General features: G+C 46.9%; 1 protein-coding gene across 5 annotated transcripts in view; it reads right to left on the reverse strand.

Moving 5' to 3' along the window:
• Positions 1–12,128, reverse strand: part of LOC125307014 (SH3 and multiple ankyrin repeat domains protein 2-like) — a 41,249-nt gene that overhangs the window by 2,504 nt on the left and 26,617 nt on the right. For 2 of the 5 annotated variants that reach the window (XM_048262716.1, XM_048262715.1), the window contains 5 exons: positions 11,464–11,487; positions 9,435–9,494; positions 8,954–9,075; positions 8,481–8,580; positions 4,975–7,432 (listed from right to left, as the gene is read on the reverse strand). In XM_048262716.1, coding sequence (XP_048118673.1) covers positions 4,975–7,432; positions 8,481–8,580; positions 8,954–9,075; positions 9,435–9,494; positions 11,464–11,487 — 2,764 coding nt within the window. The remainder of the gene's footprint in view (positions 1–4,974; positions 7,433–8,480; positions 8,581–8,953; positions 9,076–9,434; positions 9,495–11,463; positions 11,488–12,128) is intronic. The other 3 variants (XM_048262718.1, XM_048262717.1, XM_048262719.1) reach the window with 2 other exon arrangements.

Raw genomic sequence — 12,128 nt, forward strand, 5'->3', positions numbered from 1 at the left:
ATATAGCTCAAAATATATATTACTATTTGCTACCATCTGGCCAGTGGGATACCAGATGGATTAAATGATACAGTATGTAATTTAGTACTATAACTTTTATCATCATATGGGACGAAGCTTACAAAGGATGCTATCACAGCTGACTGATGCAAACACTGGCTAGAGAGTTCAAGTCGAGGATAAGCATGAGCATTAAATATGTACACATTACACTCATCCCATAATGACTTAATGCTAATCACTACCAATAACTGTCTGATGATGCGCATGAGAAAAAGTGTTAGGATTCAGAAGCACACAGCTGTCCATTTGTGCATTTTGGTGTGTGTGTGTGTGTGTGTGTGTGTGTGTGTGTGTGTGTGTACATGACTGTGTTGCATGTGACAGCATGAAACTGGGAAGACCTTGTGTGTGGGCCAGGAAGAAGAAGTGAAGTGTGTATGCGTGAGATCTGAGGGGATCCAAAAGGACAGGAAGAAAGTGAGCAGAGGGCAGCAGACTGACAGAGAGAGAGAGAGAGAGAGAGAGAGAGAGAGAGAGAGAGAGAGAGAGAGAGAGACTACCGTACTGTATGTATGTTTGACTTCTGGCTCTGTGCGCATGCTCCCACCACCTTTCCCCTCCACCCACCTCACAACACTCATTCCCCTAACCTCCAGATGGAATGAGAGGACAGACAGAGAGAGAGAGAGAGAGAAAGAGAGAGAGAGAGAGAGAGAGAGGGAGAGAGAGAGCAGACGGATTGTTAGAGTGGGTGTGCTGGGTGCAAGGGCACACAGATCACCCACCACCACCACCACCAAGCAGTGCCCATCAAAGCATGGGGTGAAGGCCCACAGTTCCCCACTCCACTCTAGTCACTCCCCAGGCCTGGGTGCTGTTCTCAGCACAGCTTACTTACTGACTGCTCCTCAGCACGAGCTGCTCCCCGCGCTGCAAGCATGGGGGCCACACATGGGGGGAAGTGATAAACAGCAGAATGGGGGGAGGAGAAAATGTCAGACTCACAAATATACACTCATACACACTGTACACATGGTGCAAATACTGTACACACACACACAAACACACATACAAATATTGGTACAGAACAAATATGATCTTAAAATGAGGACTAAGTAGCTTGGGCTCTCTTTAGGTTGTATTATATTATGTAGAAACATACAAGTATGAACACACAACACATGAAATACACATCAATGGCATGTGAACAATGTAGAATGGCCCACTTTTCCTGTCAATCAATCAGTGGACATGGCAGTTTCATCCCTTTAGAGTCTGTCATCCACATGAGAGGAGTGAGGCCTGCTAGACGGCCTTTAATCGGGCTTTTGATGAAGCACCTCTAATGGTATTACACTCATTTAGTCAATTCAATGATTATACCACCACAGCTGCAAGTGACCTGCTACCTCAGAGATTTAGCCGCTTAATCTTCTTTGGCAAAGTTGCATGGGACCGCCCAAATCAGCTGTGTGAGCACAAGACTAATGCAGCGTATCAAACATGATCAAAACAGGGAATGCAAAAGTTTAGATAAACTATCAAAAATCTCCATTTTATAAACCACCACCTTCTGCATGTTAGGGCCTCTTATAAAACTGTATTTCAACATGGCAGAAAAAGGATATCGGCTGTCCACCAGGGATTTTGGTTTAACCATCACCATCCTACACACGTACGCACTTAAGCCACAACAAAAACCAGTTCAAACACTTGAGGACTTGTCTCCATTATACTTTCACTCTTACAGGCGTGTTACACCGGATGCACAATTGAAGCGTAAAAATAGTTTTAGAAAATTGGTCGAATTTTTCCAAATATACGCGCTACCATCACGTCTGGTGTAGCCACTTGCATTGATTATAGTACAGCTGAGTTTAATTAGCGATAACGTACGGAGATGGTTTTGTAGCCTCTTTGACAGCTCAGTGACGTCAGGTATGTAACCTACATATTTATGTTTTTGCCAGCTAACTTTTAACATAATCTTCATATTCATTGCTATATGGGCCTCATGCACATGAAAGATTAATATCATGCCATTATGTTGTTTAGAACACACTTTGCTGATAACATTTTAAATAAATGCCAGTTAGCGCATTAGCAAGGATATTGTGTAACATAGGCCTACTGTTGATGTTGTTTCATAGCCTTTTGCTTGTGTGTAGTTAGGCCCACTGCTAGATTTTGACAGGAGCTCGTGATATCGCTTTAAAGTAAGCTACTTGGGCTCACGCAAGCTGTCAAACACTGTCCATCCACTCGCCTAGTGCACCCCTCTGGTTTATACATCCAGTGTTTGTGTTGGGTAACTGTATCTGGATGTGTTGCTATCAGAGCAAGACGTTAGAGATGGCGCATGACATGCAGTGATGCCTATTAAAAAAAAAAAAAACGCTATTTAAGCACCGAAATGAGGCACCGAAATCCACGTTGTTATTCGATGCAGTTACTACCGTTTGCGTCGGCACCGGTGCCATATTAGAACCGTGTTTCGGTGCCCAACCCTAGTCTTCACCATTAATAGCAAACAAGTTACATTACTGGGCTCATCACATCCCATGGCTGAAGTCATTTATTTTGGTACCAGTGCTTTGTCTCCATGTACAACTATGTTTAAAATCAAAGGTATATCCATTTAAAATGATCAGAGAATGATGATTCTACTCACAGGCCATACTGGCCTGGCTGAGCATGCCGTGCGTGCCACTGGACTGGTCAGCGCGTCCATGCTGATCAGACGTGGGAGCACAGCCAGAGGCAGCATGGCCACACGGCTCTTCATATGGCGTCTGTAGAATTGATCAAATTAAGTTCCACATGGCTGCTCAAGCCCGAGACGCGCACATGAGCGCGCAGGCCAGGACGGGCAGCCCCACTGATGGCCAACCCTGGCGCTGTGTCCAGTCTGGGTGGGTGAACGGGGCTCTGCTCTCTCGCGAGGGACCAGCATGCTCGTGCCAGGCAGCGTGCCGTGGAGGGGCCGCAGTCGGACGGAACTCTCGTGTGGGTTGGTTAGCAACCCCACAACAACCCCTCAGGCTGGGAGGTTGGAGCCTTCTCTAATCGGACTGACACTCCAACCAGGCCCCACGGCAGCCATCATCGGCATGTTGCTAGGCAACTGTTTCGTTCACAGGCGGAGCACACACATTAATCTGAGAACCTTTGGAGGGGAAAAAACCCTTGGTGCTGTATGCTGTACTTGTCATTGAGTTGTGGTGTCGAGCACTGATTAAAGCAGAGATTAGAGATTCCTGGTGACCCCGGTTCACAGTGAAAAGGAGAAGATAGGATGACGAGTCCCTCATCTCCTGCTGTCATTCAGCATGGGTTAGCCTATCAGGGCACAACTAAAGGCACAGGCCATGTCACATCAGACTCATCTTCACATGATGAGAGACCCCAGATGATCTCACACATGAAAAAAAAAAAAAAAGATACAAGATGCATATAAAGTCTTTTCATCAAAACTAAATAAAAACACACTACAAAAGCCTGTTGACCCAATATCCTGCTGAAGGAAATGAAAATCAAAGCTCTGTCATGAAGCATCGAAAGAGAAAAAACTACACTGGTTCAATCCTGTTTGTGCTGCTGCTGTTGAATTTACATGTTCACAACAGAGAAATTCTTCATGAGTAAAAAAGGTAAAAAACACTACAGACATCAGTGATTCTGCAGTTACTGTCACCCTCCAAAAGGGTTTCCACTCTAAGTTAAATGTAAAATTCTATGACTTTTCCCTGACATTCTCTGACAAAAAACCTGAATTTCCATGACTAACTTTATATAATAAATTGTACAATATACTGACCAATGATTTCAGAGCAGCTGTTCAAGAATCTTTTACTTTTTTAGAGCGGGAGATAAATAAATGGGCATTTAATAAATACATTTGGGCTACTCAAGCAATTCTGCGTGGAAATATTTGAATTAATGTATTATTTCCGGCAAGTACATTTTAAACTGCTACAACAAAATTCCCTGATATTCCATGACTTTAACCCAAAAATGATCAAATTCCCTGACTTTCCATGTCTGGAATAGACTATCCAAACTGTCATGATATTCCAGAAATTCCATGACCCGTGGGAACCCTGCTCCAAACTTAATCAGTATTACACAACTTCAATCTGGTAGCAACAACCAGGCAACAGTACACTGTACTCTTTCTGACCCTAAATGCCATTCTGATCCTAGTCTAAAGCATAATAAAAGAGAAACAGAGAGAGAGAAACATGAGGAGGAGAGAGAAAGACGGAGAGAGGGATGAAACTGCAATGACCCTCTATTTCTCTGCTCTACACCTGAGAGGTTAAGGACAGAACACTTAATGCAAAATGTATGTGATCTGTGAATAATTGAACCTCTCCTCCTTCATGCTATGCCAGACGATTTAGAACATGTGGGCTTCAGGCGGAGGGTCCATCCAAGAGTTTACTGCTTCACTCAAAAAGATCCCTTCTGCTAAAATAAACATGTTAGGAGAAGTGGTCTCATTTTAGTCATTGGCCTCACCAACTCAAAACCACTATGATATCAAAGGGAAATGAAACCAACGCTTTCTGAGATAACAGAAAACAAAAACATGACCAGTGATATATTCAGAACCTCTACCTCAGAATATTACAGTAACATATCCCCACTGTAGCACGGTAGGGCATAAGTAGAGTCTAAGGATATTTATTCTGAAGAAAGTCCACGTCCAAGTCACGTCTACATCAAGAAGTCTAACAATATGCCAAGCATACAGCTACATTTCCACTGTGGATCAACTTGCACCACTGTTACTTCTAACATCATCATACCAATATGGATGGATCACTGTAGATCAAAATATACAAAACAGTCAAATACCAATAAAATCATACAACATAATTAGCATACCATTTGAAACCTAAAGGTTATGCAGTGGCACCGCACAAGGATGCCAAATACAAACACATAAAGAACCTGAGGCTGCATTACCTTGATCCAAAGCACCTGGATCCCGTGGGTGAGTCGAGCACCTCCCCTGGTTTGGGTGTGCGATCCCTGTTGATATGCTGTAAGATGGAGCTGAGCTCACTGATCATGTTGGCCTTGGGGTCCGGCAGCGACGAGGGGGGGCTCCTCAGTTCCGGGGGGTCCCCCCAAAGCTTGGAGCTCCTCTGCGTGGGGGTCTTGGGCGGCTCGGCACCACCAGGGGGCGGCGGAGGGGCCGAGGGGGGCATCCCGAAGGACTCCAGGCTCTCCTCGATCAGCGGGTCCCTGTAAAGTGCATTGTTTTTGTTGATGATGGGTTTCACTTTCGGCTTGGGGGGCACCGGGGGCCGGTCCACCAAGAAGGCCTGCCCATCTGCATAGACCGTGCAGGTGTCCAGCGCCTCGCCGCCCTCCGACGAGAGCGTGGAGATGCTGGACACGGTGGAGATGGTGCTCGTAGTCTCCAGGTGGGGGTCCCCGCTGCTCCGGCTGTCCACCTCCTCGATGCCCGAGTCGGTGACATGCTCGAAGCTCTCGGGGGGCGGAGGAGGGTAGCCGGGCGGGCCGCCGACGCAGTTGGAGAGGCCTGTGGGCCGCCTGTGCTCCGCGCTGACCGGAGGGGGAGCGTGGGGGTGGTAAGGGGGTAAGGGGCCAGGCCCTCTCCCAGTCCCGTTCTTGCTCTGGAGCTTAAGGAGTTCTGCGATAGCCCCTGCTTGGTCCTCAGGGATGTCAATGCTGTTTGCAAATTCCAAAGGAGGCGGAAGTGGATCGGCGAACTCAAACTCCTCCTCGATGTCCACCGAAGGAAGAGGTGGAGGTGGGATGTGGAAGGGAAGCTTCACTGGTTCGTCCACCGAGCTGATGGTGATGATGGTCTTGGGATGGGCTGGGGCAGGGGCCTGCGGGTTGGTGCCAGGGGCAGCCGTCGGAGCAGGGGCGTGGGCAGATGCGGGGGACGACGGCTTGGCATTGGGGTCCCTCAGCTCGGCGGGCGTGCTGTCCTGCCCTGGCGACCCTTCCTGCCCCCCTCGGCTGTTGCTCTCTTTGGACTTGGCCTGGTCCACTGAGTGCACCATCAGCAGCCCGGCCGACTTCTGCTGCGACGTGTCCACGATGTCGATGAGCATGTTCTTCTTCTCCTCCGCCAACGGCTTGTTCTCCTTGGCCCCTTCCGTCTCGTACTTGGACTCGGTGTTCTGCCGGCGCAGGCCTCCTCTCCTGGCGGGCCGGCCCATGGTGGCGGCGGCCGTGTAGTTGGCCTCGATGCTGGAACGCAGCTTGGTGTCAATGAAGAGGGGCTGGTGGAGGTCCGGCTTCTGGGGCTCATTCTTGGGAGGTGGAGGGGGAGGCTGGCCCTGCTCTTTCATGGCCCTGTCACGGGCAGCTAGGGCCAGAGCCAAGGGGGAGTTGGGGTCCAGGGCTTTGCCCGTCACAGGATGCAAATAGCCTCCACCATTGGAGCTATAGGTCTTAACAACAGGGAGGCTAACGGGGCTGTCCAGATTGGGACAGTTGCCTGTACGTGTGTTGAGAGGTTCTCGCACAAGGGTGGGCTCGGGGGTGTTGAAGTCCGTCACATTACCCCCTCCACCACCACTACCTCTTCCTCCTCCTCCACCCCCACTGGGAGACAGCCCCAGGAGGGAGGCAGGTGGGGCCATGAGCTTCCGTAAGCGCTCGTTGTTACTGAACATGCCCTCGTCGATGGACTTGGACTGGCGTAGGCGTGGCGTAGGGGTGGGGTTGGGGTCCTCATCCCCGAGGTCTGTCGACAGGAACGCCGGGGAGTTCCGCCGGGCCTCCAGACGCTTCTCGCGGTCCCTCACGGCTCCGGCGATGGCGGCGGCGAACGGGTTGCTGATGTTGGGCCCTTCGTCCAGTCGCAGCTGGCTGGTGTGCTCTGGGGTGGTCGGCTCGATCTCCATGCTGCTCCCCTGGCTGCTCTTGCCACTGCTGCTGGTGGAGGGCTCCTTGATGATGATGGTGGGGATGGGGATGGAGCAGGTCTTCTCCGGACTGTCCTCCACGTTGGGCTGCTTCACCAGCATGCCCTTTCGCCGCGCCGGCTTGGCGGGGATGTACGGATTCTTGTTGCCCACCTCGGAGTAGGGGTTCTCGGGCACGGGCGATCGGGTCCGGTTGCATAACGGCTGCTGGGCTGAGGAGGTCTGAACGTCAAAGTGCTCCGAGCTCTGCCGGTGGTACGGCCTGTCTCGGCGGATGGTGCCCATATTGGGGTCTGACCGGTTGGGGTGGCCCCTGCCGACAGAGTTCTGGGTGAACCCCGGCTGAGTGGTGTTGTACCCGCGTGCCACGGGGCCGCTGGGCGAGTTGTACGGAGGCGATGGAGGCGACATGCCAGGCGGAGGGGGGATGTCTTCCGAGGTGTCGGGCATGGAAAGGCTGCGGGTGAACTTCAGCAGAGGAGGCGTCAGGAACTGCTTTTCCTCCTCAGTGATTCCTGTGAAGACAGGCAGAGTTTATTACATTCAATTATCAAGGAGGGCTTCAACCATATGTCCTGAGGCGACCTCCAAACTGAGCCACGACAATGATGAACACTTTAGTCTAGCAGCGCCACATAAGAGATGGGGACAGTAGCCCTGAATGGTCTCCAGTCAAATGACTTCATCCTTGGTACAGACAACACCGTAAATTCAGTCTTAACGCTCTCTCACTGCGCTATTAAAGCAAAGCCGCGAGACGTTGGCATAAATCTCGGCAAACAACACAAGCGCTATCACCCGTCTCTCCGTTCACAGCACTGCACCTGCTCTGGCACTGACGCCGCCGTGGCAGAGACGGCCAACGAGAAACGAGCAACCTGGCGAACCGTCCCGTCTGAGCAGGAGGGAATACGTCTGAGTGACTCTCCCCTGGGAATAGGACCAAATATAGAGTCTGATAAACACTATGAGGAATATTAATCCAACAATCGCCCGCCTCAGGCCAGAGACTCTCAAAGGCAAAGCGGAATTTAAGGACCATGAATTAAACGAATTACCATGCATTAAAATGCACTCAGTGATCGTAAAGAATGTCTTTCAGCACATGCATAATTAGTTATAATGGCCCATCTCAAGAATTCAAAATGGCAGGGAGGATCACTCTAATTTAGGGATAATGGGACATAATGAACTCAGCTGAGGCTATGCTACTGTTCTGGGCACTCAACTCAAAATTGATCGCAAAATGTTTTTATATCAATACTAATCAGTTATCAATGTCAGATGCATGATAACTGCAGTACAGCCACTACAGATGTGATTTAAAAAGGAACGTTTACTACATTTATGTGCTAGTTTCTGTCCAAGATTTCCCTGTCCAACTGCACTTCTGGCACACACTGCCACACTTGGACTATATTTGTACAGTATGTATATTATATTAGAGTTTTACTGTAAATCATGCTGGCCACAGGGTCCATGTATATACCACATGTGTCATCACCTGTGTGCTGGACTGCCCCCAGTGTTGCTCTCTGTTTCATGTGCAATGTGTGTTCTCACCTATAGACTTCTGCTTCCTCATAGTGCCCCTGGGCACACCCAGGTACGGCCCTGGCACCGTGGGGGGCACTACAGCTACACCCTGCCGCTCGTAGAAAGACTGCAAAAAGGAGTGGGAACATTTACATTAAAGTACAAACACCAGCCTTTCCTAAACAAAAGTACCATTTCAGTATCTTGCATAGAGATGAAATATTAGTGCAGTCCTGGTGAAAACAGGAGAAGGTATTCAAGAAAAGGATATTTTAGCAGCTTGATGACCATTGTGTTTCAAACTGTATGCCTTTTGTCCACATAGACTTTTTTATAAGCCATCAACCAGTTGGATTTTCTTCTCCTTGCACGCATGATGTCTTACATGGACAGCGCTACTCGATGTCCTTATCTGTACTGTATGGAAGAACTGTTTTATTTTCTCTTTTGTATATTCTCATTCGCAACAGTCCATGTGGTGGGCAGTTGAGGGGACTCACACTAAAATCAGTGGGTGTGGCCAAACAACGGCTGCTGGGGCGTGGCTTAATAGTAGCCACTCGCATGTCCACAGAGGAGTTATCCCGCATGGCATTCTGGGAGGGCACCTCGTCCACTTTATCTGTAAAACATGCCGCACAGCAAAGGTGAATAATAAAGTGACCAAAAATGACCTCTACAATACAATCTAGAAAATCTTAATCTTGAAACGCCCAAAGCCAGTCACATCATATCTGTTTTAATCCGACACAAACAGAAATGAAAAAAGGAAGACAGACATAAAAGAAAACAGAAATAATACAAGTAAATCAAACAAAAGTTGAACCGATTGTGGACAGCCCCCAAAGCCGTGCAAGCGCTTTAAGTGTTGAGTAATTCTGTCTTATTTTTAGCCACTGCCGATGAGCCACATGCCAAGACTGGTTTTTCTTTTTTTCTTTTGTCTTTTTTTGGAAAGCCTCCATGCATTAAGATGATTACTTAGTGTGACTTGAAAAACAATCCTCTTCTTCAGACCCTCAATATTAGAAGCCTGAGCATCTACACAGAGACGAAAAGGAGGAAGAGAAGGAGTTTCAGTACAGGACATGTCTTGCACGCAAATCAGGATACACACACGCACTTAGACACAAACACACACATAACTATAATGTATACACACACGCACTTAGACACAAACACACACATAACTATAATGTATACACACATGAATACAATACACATACAGTACCACACACACTGTGCATACATACATACATACATACAAACAAAGAAACAAACAAAACACACACACATAACTACAATAGACACATCCTACATGTACTACATATACAAACTACACATTCTACACATACAGTACAAACAAATAACACACAGATGATCAAACTGTCTAGCACCATTTGACACTATATATGCATACAACAACAACACCCTTAATTTGAGCTCTATCAGCTACTTCACTCATACATACAGTAACTACACCATGGACGCACTGGAATACAATATACAAATACAGACATGGAGGAGTGCATGACTAGAACACATTCAGCACTATATTTATCTCACACACACACACACACACAGACAACACAAACACAGACAGAGGCACTCTCATAAGTACTAACGCAGAGGCACTCTCATAAGTACTAACTCAGCTCTAACTCCTACACCTCCCTGTTCTGGCCGTGACCTCTGATAAAAGGGATGTTCATTGTGCTATACTGTACACCGGTTCTGAAGTTCATAGAAAGCAGGGGATGTATCTGTGTATCATAATGTCTTGCACACTATAAATAGACACTTCAGAATGATTGCTGGTCAGCGGGATTGTCTGCTGAGGAGAGTGTTGGCAGTAATGGCCAAGTGCACTGATGCAGGAAGTGACTGTTTTGATAGCAGCTCGGCCTTCCAGGTATAGTGTTCCTGTATTAGATTAATGTAACCCCATTACCATGCCAACCATGCATCTTTAAATTAGGCTAAGACACACACACACACACACACACACACACACACACACACACACACACACACACACAAGACAATTTCATATTGAAGACTGAAACTCAACCACAAACAGGTTTGTTATAAATAAGCAAGATATAAACACAGTATCTCTGTAAATCACTAATCCATACTCAAGGTTATTTCTTGAGCGTTTTTTCTTGAAGTCTTAACCAGTGCAATATCTGAACTTGATGCTGAGTGTGACTCACAAATAGCACAGCATATTCCAAAACTCAATTTGAGATCCTGCCAACAGATATCCAGTGAGACCAACACAAAATACACAGGTGCATGTGCATACACATACATATAACACACACACGCATACACACACATACATATAAAGCACACACGCATCTACACAAACACACGCAAGCACGCACGCACGCACGCACACACACATATATATATATACACGCACACAAAAAAGGACTTGACAAAACAACACATGGGCTATGAGATTCAATATGGAGGTTTGACCATTTCCCTGAAGTGATGTATATATTTTTTTTCTGAGCCAAGAAGTGCTCCTGGAATGCACGGCTTGTGTAGGCAGGGTAACTGCACACCTGAGCAACATATCCCTCAAAACATGAAGCTCTGTGCTGGTGTAACTTAATGTTTACACTACAAAAAGATACGAGCCGCACATGTGATTTAGGAAGCTTTAAAATAAACAAAACACATTAAAATGACAGAAATGTGAACACAAAAATCCCTTCCTGTAATATCAGTGTGTGTGACAAATGTAAATTCCAAAAATGCAAACAAATGATGTTTATGCTCCACTGGTGTCACATGGTGTCGATGATGCCAAAAGATGTAGAACATACAGTAGGTACACATGGTGATAACATTAGCATGAGCATGCAATTAAAATGATGAATAAATGTACATTATATGGGTTAAATCAGGTACCATGCACAGGTCAAACTAATTTAAATGGATGAAAAACATATTAGTGGTTTTAAGACATTGGAACGAATATTCCATTAGAACTTACCACCTTTCTTTTTCCTTAATGTGGCTGGGAGAAGAAGGAAAGGTCATAGAGCAAAACTTGGTAGTGATCTCTCTCTCTCTCTCTCTCTCTCTCTCTCTCTCCCTCTCTCAATCACTCAATGTTACAAAAGAGCCACATTGTCAGTGTAAGCTTAATCAACAGAACACAAATGGAAAGAAGCCATCTCAGAACAAAGTTGAGACTCCAAGACTGAAATCATGTAATCGATGGACAGCAGAGCAGGAGGTGATTGGATCCTGCCAAGGGGAATAGCTAATGGATACACGGGGCTGTATGTGAACTTGTAATCCACATTCATGCATCAACAACAAGTGCATGCCACACATACAGTAAATGGGATTATCTAAAGCTGGCAGGCTCCCTTAAATCTTTAAATCTTGTATACGCAGAAATAAATGAATCATGTCTAGTAAGACAAAGTTACGGTTTGTATAGAAATGAAGTGCAAATCTGATAACTGCACTGCCAGAGATGAACAGGTGACTGAAGGCTGGGATGCACTAGGATGGACTGAAAGCAGGGATGTACTCTGTGTGGAGCACCATTCAATAACTAATCCAAATAACCTGTTTCTTCCATCTGTTAGCAGCAGGAGACATTCCTGAGCAGAGTCCTTCATGGAAGCGCTGACTTACTCCCCTGCA

Source organism: Alosa alosa, chromosome 14 (genome assembly GCF_017589495.1).
Source record: "Alosa alosa isolate M-15738 ecotype Scorff River chromosome 14, AALO_Geno_1.1, whole genome shotgun sequence".
In the NCBI taxonomy this organism is placed as follows: domain Eukaryota; kingdom Metazoa; phylum Chordata; class Actinopteri; order Clupeiformes; family Clupeidae; genus Alosa; species Alosa alosa.